The sequence below is a fragment of the Hypanus sabinus genome, chromosome 6 (assembly GCF_030144855.1).
Source record: "Hypanus sabinus isolate sHypSab1 chromosome 6, sHypSab1.hap1, whole genome shotgun sequence".
Lineage (NCBI taxonomy): Eukaryota > Metazoa > Chordata > Chondrichthyes > Myliobatiformes > Dasyatidae > Hypanus > Hypanus sabinus.
Genome location: NC_082711.1, coordinates 178381226 through 178397893, shown reverse-complemented (window position 1 = coordinate 178397893; position 16668 = coordinate 178381226). Strand labels below are relative to the sequence as shown.

The window sequence follows — 16668 nt, the reverse complement described above, 5'->3', positions numbered from 1 at the left end:
CACACACTGCTGGGGTCAGACACAGAGTGAATCTCCCTCCACACCGTCCCATCACACACTCCCGGGGCAGACACAGAGTGAATCTCCCTCCACACCATCCCATCACACACTCCCAGGGTCAGACACAGAGTGAATCTCCCTCCACACCGTCCCATCACACACACCCGGGGTCAGACACAGAGTGAAGCTCCCTCCACACCGTCCCATCACACACTCCCGGGGTCAGACACAGAGTGAAGCTCCCTCCACACCGTCCCTCACACACTCCCAGGTTCAGACACTGAGTGAAGCTCCCTCCACACCGTCCCATCACACACTCCCGGGGTCAGACACAGAGTGAAGCTCCCTCCACACCGTCCCTCACACACTCCTGGGGTCAGACACAGAGTGAAGCTCCCTCCACACCGTCCCATCACACACTCCCGGGGTCAGACACAGAGTGAAGCTCCCTCCACACCGTCCCTCACACACTCCCAGGTTCAGACACTGAGTGAAGCTCCCTACACACCGTCCCATCACACACTCCCGGGGTCAGACACAGAGTGAAGCTCCCTCCACACCGTCCCTCACACACTCCTGGGGTCAGACACAGAGTGAAGCTCCCTCCACACCGTCCCATCACACACTCCCAGGGTCAGACACAGAGTGAATCTCCCTCCACAGCGTCGCATCACACACTCCCGGGGTCAGACACAGAGTGAATCTCCCTCCACACCGTCCCATCACACACTCCCAGGGTCAGACACAGAGTGAATCTCCCTCCACACCGTCCCATCACACACTCCCAGGGTCAGACACAGAGTGAATCTCCCTCCACACCGTCCCATCACACACTCCCAGGGTCAGACACAGAGTGAATCTCCCTCCACACCGTCCCATCACACACTCCCGGGGTCAGACACAGAGTGAAACTCCCTCCACACCGTCCCATCACACACTCCCAGGGTCAGACACAGAGTGAATCTCCCTCCACACCGTCCCATCACACACTCCTGGGGTCAGACACAGAGTGAAACTCCCTCCACACCGTCCCATCACACACTCCCGGGGTCAGACACAGAGTGAAGCTCCCTCCACACCGTCCCTCACACACTCCTGGGGTCAGACACAGAGTGAAGCTCCCTCCACACCGTCCCATCACACACTCCCAGGGTCAGACACAGAGTGAATCTCCCTCCACAGCGTCGCATCACACACTCCCGGGGTCAGACACAGAGTGAATCTCCTTCCACACCGTCCCATCACACACTCCCGGGGTCAGACACAGAGTGAATCTCCTTCCACACCATCCCATCACACACTCCCGGGGTCAGACACAGAGTGAATCTCCCTCCACACTGTCCCATCACACAATCCCGGGGTCAGATACAGAGTGAATCTCCCTCCACACCGTCCCATCACACACTCTCGGGGTCAGACACAGAGTGAATCTCCCTCCACACCGTCCCATCACACACTCCCGGGGTCAGACACAGAGTGAAACTCCCTCCACACCGTCCCATCACACACTCCCGGGGTCAGACACAGAGTGAAACTCCCTCCACACCTTCCCATCACACACTCCCAGGGTCAGACACAGAGTGAAACTCCCTCCACACTGTCCCATCACACACTCCCGGGGTCAGACACAGAGTGAATCTCCCTCCACACCGTCCCATCACACACTCCCGGGGTCAGACACAGAGTGAAACTCCCTCTACACCATCCCATCACACACTCCCAGGGTCAGACACAGAGTGAATCTCCCTCCACACCGTCCCATCACACACTCCTGGGGTCAGACACAGAGTGAAACTCCCTCCACACCGTCCCATCACACACTCCCGGGGTCAGACACAGAGTGAAGCTCCCTCCACACCGTCCCTCACACACTCCTGGGGTCAGACACAGAGTGAAGCTCCCTCCACACCGTCCCATCACACACTCCCGGGGTCAGACACCGAGTGAAACTCCCTCCACACCATCCCATCACACACTCCTGGGGTCAGACACAGCGTGAATCTCCCTCCACACCGTCCCATCACACACTCCTGGGGTCAGACACAGAGTGAATCTCCCTCCACACCGTCCCATCACACACTCCCGGGGCAGACACAGAGTGAATCTCCCTCCACACCATCCCATCACACACTCCCAGGGTCAGACACAGAGTGAATCTCCCTCCACACCGTCCCATCACACACACCCGGGGTCAGACACAGAGTGAAGCTCCCTCCACACCGTCCCATCACACACTCCCGGGGTCAGACACAGAGTGAAGCTCCCTCCACACCGTCCCTCACACACTCCCAGGTTCAGACACTGAGTGAAGCTCCCTCCACACCGTCCCATCACACACTCCCGGGGTCAGACACAGAGTGAAGCTCCCTCCACACCGTCCCTCACACACTCCTGGGGTCAGACACAGAGTGAAGCTCCCTCCACACCGTCCCATCACACACTCCCGGGGTCAGACACAGAGTGAAGCTCCCTCCACACCGTCCCTCACACACTCCCAGGTTCAGACACTGAGTGAAGCTCCCTACACACCGTCCCATCACACACTCCCGGGGTCAGACACAGAGTGAAGCTCCCTCCACACCGTCCCTCACACACTCCTGGGGTCAGACACAGAGTGAAGCTCCCTCCACACCGTCCCATCACACACTCCCAGGGTCAGACACAGAGTGAATCTCCCTCCACAGCGTCGCATCACACACTCCCGGGGTCAGACACAGAGTGAATCTCCCTCCACACCGTCCCATCACACACTCCCAGGGTCAGACACAGAGTGAATCTCCCTCCACACCGTCCCATCACACACTCCCAGGGTCAGACACAGAGTGAATCTCCCTCCACACCGTCCCATCACACACTCCCAGGGTCAGACACAGAGTGAATCTCCCTCCACACCGTCCCATCACACACTCCCGGGGTCAGACACAGAGTGAAACTCCCTCCACACCGTCCCATCACACACTCCCAGGGTCAGACACAGAGTGAATCTCCCTCCACACCGTCCCATCACACACTCCTGGGGTCAGACACAGAGTGAAACTCCCTCCACACCGTCCCATCACACACTCCCGGGGTCAGACACAGAGTGAAGCTCCCTCCACACCGTCCCTCACACACTCCTGGGGTCAGACACAGAGTGAAGCTCCCTCCACACCGTCCCATCACACACTCCCAGGGTCAGACACAGAGTGAATCTCCCTCCACAGCGTCGCATCACACACTCCCGGGGTCAGACACAGAGTGAATCTCCTTCCACACCGTCCCATCACACACTCCCGGGGTCAGACACAGAGTGAATCTCCTTCCACACCATCCCATCACACACTCCCGGGGTCAGACACAGAGTGAATCTCCCTCCACACTGTCCCATCACACAATCCCGGGGTCAGATACAGAGTGAATCTCCCTCCACACCGTCCCATCACACACTCTCGGGGTCAGACACAGAGTGAATCTCCCTCCACACCGTCCCATCACACACTCCCGGGGTCAGACACAGAGTGAAACTCCCTCCACACCGTCCCATCACACACTCCCGGGGTCAGACACAGAGTGAAACTCCCTCCACACCTTCCCATCACACACTCCCAGGGTCAGACACAGAGTGAAACTCCCTCCACACTGTCCCATCACACACTCCCGGGGTCAGACACAGAGTGAATCTCCCTCCACACCGTCCCATCACACACTCCCGGGGTCAGACACAGAGTGAAACTCCCTCTACACCATCCCATCACACACTCCCAGGGTCAGACACAGAGTGAATCTCCCTCCACACCGTCCCATCACACACTCCTGGGGTCAGACACAGAGTGAAACTCCCTCCACACCGTCCCATCACACACTCCCGGGGTCAGACACAGAGTGAAGCTCCCTCCACACCGTCCCTCACACACTCCTGGGGTCAGACACAGAGTGAAGCTCCCTCCACACCGTCCCATCACACACTCCCGGGGTCAGACACCGAGTGAAACTCCCTCCACACCATCCCATCACACACTCCCGGGGTCAGACACAGCGTGAATCTCCCTCCACACCGTCCCATCACACACTCCTGGGGTCAGACACAGAGTGAATCTCCCTCCACACCGTCCCATCACACACTCCCGGGGCAGACACAGAGTGAATCTCCGTCCACACCATCCCATCACGCGCTCCCGGGGTCCGACACAGAGTGAATCTCCCTCAACACCGTCCCATCACACACTCCCGGGGTCAGACACCGAGTGAAACTCCCTCCACACCATCCCATCACACACTCCTGGGGTCAGACACAGCGTGAATCTCCCTCCACACCGTCCCATCACACACTCCTGGGGTCAGGCACAGAGTGAATCTCCCTCCACACCGTCCCATCACACACTCCCGGGGCAGACACAGAGTGAATCTCCCTCCACACCATCCCATCACACACTCCCAGGGTCAGACACAGAGTGAATCTCCCTCCACACCGTCCCATCACACACTCCCAGGGTCAGACAGAGTGAAACTCCCTCCACACCGTCCCATCACACACTCCCGGGGTCAGACACAGAGTGAAACTCCCTCCACACCGTCCCATCACACACTCCCGGAGTCAGACACAGAGTGAAACTCCCTCCACACCGTCCCATCACACACTCCCGGGGTCAGACACAGAGTGAATCTCCCTCCACACCGTCCCATCACACACTCCCGGGGTCAGACACAGAGTGAATCTCCCTCCACACCGTCCCATCACACACTCCCGGGGTCAGACACAGAGTGAATCTCCCTCCACACCGTCCCATCACACACTCCCGGGGTCAGACACAGAGTGAATCTCCCTCCACACCGTCCCATCACACACTCCTGGGGTCAGACACAGAGTGAATCTCCCTCCACACCGTCCCATCACACACTCCCGGGGTCAGACACAGAGTGAAGCTCCCTCCACACTGTCTCATCACACACTCCTGGGGTCAGACACAGAGTGAATCTCCCTCCACACTGTCCCATCACATACTCCCGGGGTCAGACACAGAGTGAAACTCCCTCCACACTGTCCCATCACACACTCCCGGGGTCAGACACAGAGTGAATCTCCCTCCACACCGTCCCATCACACACTCCCGGAGTCAGACACAGAGTGAATCTCCCTCCACACTGTCCCATCACATACTCCCGGGGTCAGACACAGAGTGAAACTCCCTCCACACTGTCCCATCACACACTCCCGGAGTCAGACACAGAGTGAAGCTCCCTCCACACTGTCCCATCACACACTCCCGGAGTCAGACACAGAGTGAAGCTCCCTCCACACCGTCCCATCACACACTCCTGGCGTTACCCTCTTCATCACTGCCCTGGCAATGACCTACCATGTCGAACACCTTCAGGTAACCGTAGGAGAAGACAATTGAGTTTGGTGGAGTTGCCACGGGCAACATGAATGCGAAGGACGCACTGAGGGTGCAGGGCAGCATGATGTAGAGTGGGTTGATGTTAATGTTCCTGGCCTGTGAATGCAAACACAACACAGAGTAGATGACACGAAGCGTGCAGGTGTTGGAGATAGTGAGAAGGTTGTTCTGCGTCACAACAGGATGTCGAGCGGCACTGAGAGATGGCAGATGCAGTTCATTCTGAAGAAGTGTGAAGTGATTCAAAAGTCCAAAGTAAATTTTATCAAAATATATCCATGTCCTCATATACAGCCCGGACATTCATTTTCATGTGGGCATTCTCGATAAATCTATAGAATCATAACCATAACAGGAACAAATTCTCTTTGGAAGCTCCAACTTGAAGGCAAAGTACAGGGTTAATGGCAGAGCAGGGTTTATATCAATGTACAATGCGATCTTGGGGTTCACACACAGAAATTCCTCCACTCTGCCGCATGAGTTGATATGGGGTGTGAGATGGTGAACGGTGTGTTGATGGGGAGTGTGAGATGGTGAACGGTGTGTTCACAGGGAGTGTGAGAAGCTGAACGGTGTGTTGATGGGGAGTGTGAGATGGTGAAGGGTGTGTTTCACAGGGAGTGTGAGAAGGTGAACGGTGTGTTCACAGGGAGTGTGAGAAGGTGAACGGTGTGTTGATGGGGAGTGTGAGATGGTGAACGGTGTGTTGATGGGGAGTGTGAGATGGTGAACGGTGTGTTGATGGGGAGTGTGAGATGGTGAACGGTGTGTTCACAGGGAGTGTGAGATGGTGAACGGTGTGTTTCACAGGGAGTGTGAGAAGGTGAACGGTGTGTTCACAGGGAGTGTGAGAAGCTGAACGGTGTGTTGATGGGGAGTGTGAGAAGGTGAACGGTGTCTTGATGGGGAGTGTGAGAAGCTGAACGGTGTGTTCACAGGGAGTGTGAGAAGGTGAACGGTGTGTTGATGGGGAGTGTGAGATGGTGAACGGTGTGTTCACAGGGAGTGTGAGAAGCTGAACGGTGTGTTGATGGGGAGTGTGAGATGGTGAACGGTGTGTTCACAGGGAGTGTGAGATGGTGAACGGTGTGTTGACGGGGAGTGTGAGATGGTGAACGGTGTGTTGATGGGGAGTGTGAGAAGGTGAACGGTGTGTTGATGGGGAGTGTGAGAAGGTGAACGGTGTGTTCACAGGGAGTGTGAGATGGTGAACGGTGTGTTCACAGGGAGTGTGAGATGGTGAACGGTGTGTTCACAGGGAGTGTGAGAAGGTGAACGGTGTGTTGATGGGGAGTGTGAGAAGGTGAACGGTGTGTTGATGGGGAGTGTGAGATGGTGAACGGTGTGTTCACAGGGAGTGTGAGATGGTGAACGGTGTGTTCACAGGGAGTGTGAGATGGTGAACGGTGTGTTCACAGGGAGTGTGAGATGGTGAACGGTGTGTTGATGGGGAGTGTGAGATGGTGAACGGTGTGTTGATGGGGAGTGTGAGATGGTGAACGGTGTGTTCACAGGGAGTGTGAGATGGTGAACGGTGTGTTCACAGGGAGTGTGAGATGGTGAACGGTGTGTTGATGGGGAGTGTGAGATGGTGAACGGTGTGTTCACAGGGAGTGTGAGATGGTGAACGGTGTGTTCACAGGGAGTGTGAGATGGTGAACGGTGTGTTGATGGGGAGTGTGAGATGGTGAACGGTGTGTTCACAGGGAGTGTGAGATGGTGAACGGTGTGTTCACAGGGAGTGTGAGATGGTGAACGGTGTGTTCACAGGGAGTGTGAGAAGGTGAACGGTGTGTTCACAGGGAGTGTGAGAAGGTGAACGGTGTGTTGACGGGGAGTGTGAGATGGTGAACGGTGTGTTGATGGGGAGTGTGAGATGGTGAACGGTGTGTTGATGGGGAGTGTGAGAAGGTGAACGGTGTGTTGATGGGGAGTGTGAGATGGTGAACGGTGTGTTGATGGGGAGTGTGAGAAGGTGAACGGTGTGTTGATGGGGAGTGTGAGAAGGTGAACGGTGTGTTGATGGGGAGTGTGAGAAGGTGAACGGTGTGTAGACGGGGAGTGTGAGATGGTGAACGGTGTGTTGACGGGGAGTGTGAGATGGTGAAGGGTGTGTTGATGGGGAGTGTGAGAAGGTGAACGGTGTGTTGATGGGGAGTGTGAGAAGGTGAACGGTGTGTTCACAGGGAGTGTGAGAAGCTGAACGGTGTGTTGATGGGGAGTGTGAGAAGGTGAACGGTGTGTTGATGGGGAGTGTGAGAAGGTGAACGGTGTGTTCACAGGGAGTGTGAGAAGCTGAACGGTGTGTTGATGGGGAGTGTGAGAAGGTGAACGGTGTGTTGATGGGGAGTGTGAGATGGTGAAGGGTGTGTTGATGGGGAGTGTGAGAAGGTGAACGGTGTGTTGATGGGGAGTGTGAGATGGTGAACGGTGTGTTCACAGTGAGTGTGAGAAGGTGAACGGTGTGTTCACAGGGAGTGTGAGAAGGTGAACGGTGTGTTGATGGGGAGTGTGAGATGGTGAACGGTGTGTTCACAGGGAGTGTGAGAAGGTGAACGGTGTGTTGATGGGGAGTGTGAGAAGGTGAACGGTGTGTTGATGGGGAGTGTGAGATGGTGAACGGTGTGTTGACGGGGAGTGAGAGATGGTGAACGGTGTGTTGACAGGGAGTGTGAGATGGTGAACGGTGTGTTGACGGGGAGTGTGAGATGGTGAACGGTGTGTTGACGGGGAGTGAGAGATGGTGAACGGTGTGTTGACAGGGAGTGTGAGATGGTGAACGGTGTGTTGACGGGGAGTGAGAGATGGTGAACGGTGTGTTGACGGGGAGTGTGAGATGGTGAACGGTGTGTTGATGGGGAGTCTGAGAAGGTGAACGGTGTGTTCACAGGGAGTGTGAGAAGGTGAACGGTGTGTTGACGGGGAGTGAGAGATGGTGAACGGTGTGTTGACGGGGAGTGTGAGAAGGTGAACGGTGTGTTCACAGGGAGTGTGAGATGGTGAACGGTGTGTTGATGGGGAGTGTGAGATGGTGAACGGTGTGTTCACAGGGAGTGTGAGAAGGTGAACGGTGTGTTGATGGGGAGTGTGAGAAGGTGAACGGTGTGTTCACAGTGAGTGTGAGATGGTGAACGGTGTGTTGATGGGGAGTGTGAGATGGTGAACGGTGTGTTCACAGGGAGTGTGAGAAGGTGAACGGTGTGTTGATGGGGAGTGTGAGATGGTGAACGGTGTGTTGATGGGGAGTGTGAGAAGGTGAACGGTGTGTTGATGGGGAGTGTGAGAAGGTGAACGGTGTGTTGATGGGGAGTGTGAGATGGTGAACGGTGTGTTGATGGGGAGTGTGAGATGGTGAACGGTGTGTTGACGGGGAGTGTGAGAGGGTGAACGGTGTGTTGACAGGGAGTGTGAGAAGGTGAACGGTGTGTTCACAGGGAGTGTGAGATGGTGAACGGTGTGTTCACAGGGAGTGTGAGATGGTGAACGGTGTGTTGATGGGGAGTGTGAGATGGTGAACGGTGTGTTCACAGGGAGTGTGAGAAGGTGAACGGTGTGTTGACGGGGAGTGTGAGAAGGTGAACGGTGTGTTCACAGGGAGTGTGAGATGGTGAACAGTGTGTTGATGGGGAGTGTGAGATGGTGAACGGTGTGTTGATGGGGAGTGTGAGATGGTGAAGGGTGTGTTCACAGGGAGTGTGAGATGGTGAACGGTGTGTTCACAGGGAGTGTGAGATGGTGAACGGTGTGTTGACGGGGAGTGTGAGATGGTGAACGGTGTGTTCACAGGGAGTGTGAGATGGTGAAGGGTGTGTTCACAGGGAGTGTGAGATGGTGAACGGTGTGTTCACAGGGAGTGTGAGATGGTGAACGGTGTGTTGACGGGGAGTGTGAGAGGGTGAACGGTGTGTTGACAGGGAGTGTGAGAAGGTGAACGGTGTGTTCACAGGGAGTGTGAGATGGTGAACGGTGTGTTCACAGGGAGTGTGAGATGGTGAACGGTGTGTTGATGGGGAGTGTGAGATGGTGAACGGTGTGTTCACAGGGAGTGTGAGAAGGTGAACGGTGTGTTGACGGGGAGTGTGAGAAGGTGAACGGTGTGTTCACAGGGAGTGTGAGATGGTGAACAGTGTGTTGATGGGGAGTGTGAGATGGTGAACGGTGTGTTGATGGGGAGTGTGAGATGGTGAAGGGTGTGTTCACAGGGAGTGTGAGATGGTGAACGGTGTGTTGATGGGGAGTGTGAGATGGTGAAGGGTGTGTTCACAGGGAGTGTGAGATGGTGAACGGTGTGTTCACAGGGAGTGTGAGATGGTGAACGGTGTGTTGACGGGGAGTGTGAGATGGTGAACGGTGTGTTCACAGGGAGTGTGAGATGGTGAAGGGTGTGTTCACAGGGAGTGTGAGATGGTGAACGGTGTGTTCACAGGGAGTGTGAGAAGGTGAACGGTGTGTTGACGGGGAGTGTGAGATGGTGAAGGGTGCAGAGGAGATTGACCAGGAAGCTGCCTGGATTAGAGAGGGTGCAGAGGAGATTGACCAGGAAGCTGCCTGGATTAGAGAGGGTGCAGAGGAGATTGACCAGGATGCTGCCTGGATTAGAGAGGGTGCAGACGAGATGTACCAGGATGCTGCCTGGATCAGAGAGTGTGCAGAAGAGATTTACCAGGATGCTGCCTGGATTAGAGAGGGTGCAGTGGAGATTGACCAGGATGCTGCCTGGATTAGAGAGGGTGCAGAGGAGATTGACCAGGATGCTGCCTGGATTAGAGAGGGTGCAGAGGAGATTGACCAGGATGCTACCTGGATTAGGGAGGGTGCAGAGGAGATTGACCAGGATGCTGCCTGGATTAGAGAGGGTGCAGAGGAGATTGCCCAGGATGCTGCCTGGAATAGAGAGGGTGCAGAGGAGATTGACCAGGATGCTGCCTGGATTAGAGAGGGTGCAGAGGAGATTGACCAGGATGATGCCTGGATTAGAGAGCATGCCTTTTCAGGAAATGTTCTGCAAACCAGGGCTTTTCTCTCTGGAGCAAAGGTGGGTGACTTTACGGAAGCGTACAAGGTGATAAGAGACAGAGATAGACTGGACAGCCAGAGACTTTACCCCAGGGTGGCAATGGCTAATACAGGGCATAATTTTATTGTAGGAAAGTACAATGTAGGGGGATGTTTGAGAAGATTTCTTACACAGAATGTGGTGGATGTGTGCGATACAGTGCCTGGGGTGGTGATAGAGGCAGTTACATTTGGGACTTTTAAGAAATCTTAGACAGGCACATGATGATAGAGAAATGGAGGGTTATGTGGGATTGTAGGAGTAGATTGGTCTTAGGGTAGGTTAAAGGGTCAGCATCAACGTCATGGGCTGAAGGGCTGTGCTGTACCGTTCCACCTTGTATGTTTTATAGTCCACGTTCCATGTATGTTCTATGTTCTATTTTCTATGTTCCATGTTGTATGTTTTCTGTTCCATGTGCTAGGTTCCATGTTTTGAATAATTTCAGTGTACCAACCCATTAACCCTTCGACCTGCACTGGGACCATAGCCCTCCATACCCCTTGAATCAATGTACCTACACAAATTTCTCTCAAGTGCTGAAATTGACCCGCCTTTCCACCACATGCACTGGCAGCAGTTTCCCCACTCTCACCACCCTCTGTGTGAAGAAGTTTCTCCACATGTTCCCCCTAAACATTTCATCTTTCACCCTTAATCCATGGCCTCTAGTTCTATTCTCACCCAACATCAATGGAAAAGCTTGTTTACATTTACCCTATCAATACCCCTCATGTCCCGGGCCAGCCTTTCAAGATGTTCCCAGGCGTATCCATCGACGATCTTTCCTTTCCCTGGGTGAGTTCCTTGGAACTTCTGCTAGCGTTTCTGTAGCTCTGGGTCTTAACAGGATGGAGTTGCTAGTGCCATACCACCCCCTCTCCTTTCACAGCCGGGATTGGGACTGTCTGTGGTGGAATTATTCACTGGGTTTCTACGGGATGGGACTGTTAACCCCGTACCCACCCCCTCTCCTTTCACAGCCGGGATTGGGACTGTCTGTGGTGGAATTATTCACTGGGTTTCTACGGGATGGGACTGTTAACCCCGTACCCACCCCCTCTCCTTTCACAGCCGGGATTGGGACTGTCTGTGGTGGAATTATTCACTGGGTTTCTACGGGGTGGGACTGTTAACCCCGTACCCACCCCCTCTCCTTTCACAGCCGGGATTGGGACTGTCTATGGTGGAATTATTCACTGGGTTTCTACGGGGTGGGACTGTTAACCCCGTACCCACCCCCTCTCCTTTCACAGCCGGGATTGGGACTGTCTATGGTGGAATTATTCACTGGGTTTCTACGGGGTGGGACTGTTAACCCCGTACCCACCCCTTCTCCTTTCACAGCCGGGATTGGGACTGTCTGTGGTGGAATTATTCACTGGGTTTCTACGGGGTGGGACTGTTAACCCCGTACCCACCCCTTCTCCTTTCACAGCCGGGATTGGGACTGTCTGTGGTGGAATTATTCACTGGGTTTCTACGGGATGGGACTGTTAACCCCGTACCCACCCCCTCCTTTCACAGCCGGGATTGGGACTGTCTATGGTGGAATTATTCACTGGGTTTCTACGGGATGGGACTGTTAACCCCACACCCACCCCCTCTCCTTTCACAGCCGGGATTGGGACTGTCTGTGGTGGAATTATTCACTGGGTTTCTACGGGATGGGACTGTTAACCCCGTACCCACCCCCTCTCCTTTCACAGCCGGGATTGGGACTGTCTGTGGTGGAATTATTCACTGGGTTTCTACAGGATGGGACTGTTAACCCCACACCCACCCCCTCTCCTTTCACAGCCGGGATTGGGACTGTCTATGGTGGAATTATTCACTGGGTTTCTACGGGATGGGACTGTTAACCCCACACCCACCCCCTCTCCTTTCACAGCTGGGATTGGGACTGTCTGTGGTGGAATTATTCACTGGGTTTCTACGGGATGGGACTGTTAACCCCGTACCCACCCCCTCTCCTTTCACAGCCGGGATTGGGACTGTCTGTGGTGGAATTATTCACTGGGTTTCTACGGGATGGGACTGTTAACCCTGTACCCACCCCCTCTCCTTTCACAGCCGGGATTGGGACTGTCTGTGGTGGAATTATTCACTGGGTTTCTACGGGATGGGACTGTTAACCCCGTACCCACTCCCTCTCCTTTCACAGCCGGGATTGGGACTGTCTGTGGTGGAATTATTCACTGGGTTTCTACAGGATGGGACTGTTAACCCCGTACCCACCCCCTCTCCTTTCACAGCTGGGATTGGGACTGTCTATGGTGGAGTTCTGAGTGAAGTTACAGGTTTAGTCAGTTCCCTCGATTACCCACGGATGCTCGAACTCAGGGGTTCCCAACCTGGGGTCCATGAACCGCTTGCTTAATGTGATTGGTCCGGTTGGGAACCTCTGCTCTACCGGGTACAAACTTCAATAACAAATTCACTCTGAACTTTGACCTCTTGTTACTGGATCAGGGCTCAGCTTAAACAGGGAGAGACGAGCAGACAGCTGGTGATCTGGGGAGAGATGGGAGGAGTCTAGGGGGAATATCCTCCCTGTGGGAAAGTCAGGTGGTTGAGTTCTGCCGGGACCCATTGTGCCAAAGGGCCAGGGAAGCGGTAGGGAGGGAGGCCACCGAGGTGGAGTGGGGAATGAACCAACTCACCATCGACGACAGGATGGGCAGGAAGAGTGAGGTGGTCGCCACGTTACTGGCACACTCGGTGAAGGTGGCGATCAGCAGGCACAGCAGGATGACGATGGCCCAGGGCGGAATGGCCTCCAGCGGCGCCAGCTGGCCTCCAAGCCATTTGGAGAGGCCGGACGCCTGCAAGAAATAGAAACGACCTTGAATTCCAGGCCCAGGAGCGAGGGAAGGTCTTCAGTAGGAAGCATTTCTATTACCTCGCTACCGGCAGCCAGGGCAAAGCCCCCTCCCAACAGCAGCACCACATTCCAAGCCATCTTCTGCTGGACCACTGGCCAGTTAAGCAGGGGAGGAGCAGGACCGTACCTCCGCCTGTTACCTGGAAGATAAAAAACATTTACTCCACTGCAATCAGAGGCTGCCACCTCAATCTGACCCCACTCGCCTCTTTGAACAAGTCTATCGTAGGGACACAGGACGCAGAGTGTCTTAGAACAGGGAAGAGTTCAGATCCCTCAGCCCACAACATCTTGCCGACCTTTTAATCGACTCCAAGATCTACCTAACCCTTCCCTCCTGCATCACACTCCATTTTCTGTCACCCATGTTCCAGTCTAAGAGTGTTAAACGTTTCTAATGAATCTGCGTCTGTCACCACCCTTGGCAGGGTGTTCCACACACCCAATGCCTCTGTGTAAAAAGCTTACCTCCAACATCCTCCCCTATACTTTCCAACAATCACATTAAAATTATGCCTCCTCAGTTTAGCTATTTCCACCCAGGGAAAAGGACTCTGGTTCCAGTCTATCTTTGCCTCTTCCCATCTTGTATGCCTCTCACCCTCCTTCACCCCAAAGCGAAAAGCCTAGCTCACTCACACCTAGGCAGCATCCTGGAAAATCTCTTCTGTACCCTCCCTAAAGCTTCCACATTCTTCCTGCAATGAGGCACCCAGAACCCAACACAATATTCCCAGTATGGTCCAAGCAGGGCTTTCCAGAGTGACGACGTTACCTCATGGCTCTGGAACTCAAACTCCCGACAAATGAGGGCCGACACACCAAACACCTTCTCAATCAGCCTGTCCAGTTGCATGGCAGCTCTGAGGGATCCACGGATGGGAGCCCAACAAGATCCCTCTGCTAAAGCACACCACTAGGACTCCTGCCATTAGCCCTGATCTTCTGCCTTTGACCTTCCAAAGTAAACCACTTCACACTTTTCCAAATTGAACTCCATCTGCCACTTCTCAACCCAGCTCTGCATCAAAGAGCACGCAAGCAGGTCCTTTGGCCCGTGCTGACCAACATTCCCATTTAAGTTCATCCAATCTGTTCATATTTAGGCCACAACCCTCTAAACGTTTCCCATCCATGTGGCTGTCCAAGTTCCTTTTAAATGTCGTTAACGTACGTCCCTCAATCACTTCCTCTGGCAGCTCATTCATTCCATCTACAAACCAGACTCTGGGTGAAAATGTTGTTCCTTAGATTCATGTTAAATTTTTCTCCTTTCACCTTAAACCTGTGCCCTCTGGTTCTTGATTTCCCATCCTTGGAAGAAACACTGAGTGCAGTCACCCTTTCTATGCCCCTCATGATCTTATACACCTCTGTAAGGTCACCTCTACACTGCAGGGAACAAAGTACTATCCTGTCCAACCTCTCCCTATAACTCAGTCCCTCAAATCTTGGAAACACCCTTGAAAATCTTTTCTGCTCTCTTTCCTGGTTAATGACATCTTTCGTTTAGAAGGGCGGCCAAGATTGAACATGATACCCTAGTGAGGCACACCAGCATCCTGTACAACACTCCACAACTTCCCAACGGCTATACTCAGCAATAAAGGCCTGTTACCAAAAGCTGCCTTTCAAGTCAAGTCAAGTCAAGTCACTTTTATTGTCATTTTAACCATATCTGCTGGTACAGTACATAGTAAAAATGAGACATTTTTCAGAACCATTTTTGTACATGACACAGTACAAAAAACTACACTGAACTATGTAATTAAAAAAACAACACAGAGAAAACTATACTAGACTACACACCTACACTGGACTGCATAAAGTGCACAAAAACAGTATCGGCATTACAATAAATAATAAACAGGACAGTAGGGCAAGGTGTCAGTCCAGGCTTCGGGTATTGAGGAGTCTGATGGCTTGGGGGAAGAAACTGTTACACAGTCTGGTCGTGAGAGCTCGAATGCTTCGGTACCTTTTCCCAGACAGCAGGAGGGAGAAGAGATTGTATGAGGGGTGCATGGGGTCCTTCATAATGCTGCTTCCTTTGCGGATGCAGCGTGTAGTGTAAATGTCCGTGATGGCGGGAAGAGAGACCCCGATGATCTTCTCAGCTGACCTCACTATCCGCTGCAGGGTCTTGCGATCCGAGATGGTACAATTTGCGAACCAGGCAGTGATGCAGCTGCTCAGGAATGTTCCTGCCCTGTCTACCTGTGATTTCACTTTCACAGAGCCATGTTCTGCTATTCCAACATCCTTCTGTCCTACAACACTCCCCAGTGCCCTGAGAGACCAAAGCAAATCCAATAGTATCTCCCGAGAGCCAGAGGGTGGTGAATTTGTGGGAATCATTGCCACCGATGGCTGTCATCGCCAGATCGTTGAGTATATTTAAAATTAAGATTGATAGGTTCTTGATTAGTAAGGTCATCAAAGGTTACGAGGAGAAGGCAGGAGAATGGGGTTGAGAGGGAAAATCAATCAACCATGATGGAAAGATAGAACAGACTTGATGGGCCAAATAGTCTAATTCTGCTCCAATGTCTTATGGTCAGCAACAAAGTCAACTCATCAAAACCATCCAGTGAACGTAGGACAATCTGATTCTGTCCCAGCAATGACAGTAATAAACACTTATGCCAGTTGGACTCATCAACTCTGCTCATCGCCGTGGAGGTGTGCTGTCTTTTCTGATGTGGACAATACTGACTGTAACATCAGAGGGTTTCAGAAATCCAGGGATGGTCATACCTGCTTCAGCCTGCTCCTCATCGCTCCTGTTTCTATCCCAACAGGGCAGCCGGGGCTTGTCTGATGGGATGATGAACAATAGGACCGAGATGAAGATCACCACTGTGGCGTCAGTGATGTAGCTGGAGGGAAGCAGAGGACAAGTGTTGGAGGAGGAGAGGAGCACAGGCAGGAGGGAGGGGTGGAGGGCGAGGGCAGAGGGAAAGGGCAAGACTTACTCTTTGCCTGTTTTGCCGAAGATGACAGTGACCCACCCTTCAACAAAGCCGGGGTCACGGGTGAACCAAAGTACAACCAGCAGGATGAAAAGGATCAACACGGCAGTCTCTGCAAAGGTCATCGGGCCCAGCTTTGCCAACTCCTCCTTGATCACCTGGTATGCAGAGATATCCTTCTGTGATTTGGTGGACTGGCAGCCAAAATTCTCCTTGAAGCTGTGAGAGAGAGAGACAGCTAGCATTGGCAATTGAACATAAAACACAGAAAATTTCACTACAGTACTGTGCAAATGTCTTAGGCACGTTTATAGCTAAGGTGCCTAAGACATTTGCACAGTACTGTATTTGTCAATGTGGGGCCGAGAGCAAGTT

The 16668-nt window shown here is 53.4% G+C and overlaps 1 protein-coding gene across 1 annotated transcript in view; it reads right to left on the bottom strand.

Annotated features, from left to right (window-relative positions):
• LOC132396161 (Na(+)/citrate cotransporter-like) overlaps positions 1-16668 on the bottom strand; it is a 59093-nt gene that overhangs the window by 1793 nt on the left and 40632 nt on the right. The window contains exons 7-11 of the mRNA XM_059973703.1: positions 16297-16512; positions 16079-16200; positions 13340-13461; positions 13101-13262; positions 5337-5474 (exon numbers count right to left, since the gene is read on the bottom strand). Of these exons, the coding sequence (XP_059829686.1) occupies positions 5337-5474; positions 13101-13262; positions 13340-13461; positions 16079-16200; positions 16297-16512 (760 nt within the window). The remainder of the gene's footprint in view (positions 1-5336; positions 5475-13100; positions 13263-13339; positions 13462-16078; positions 16201-16296; positions 16513-16668) is intronic.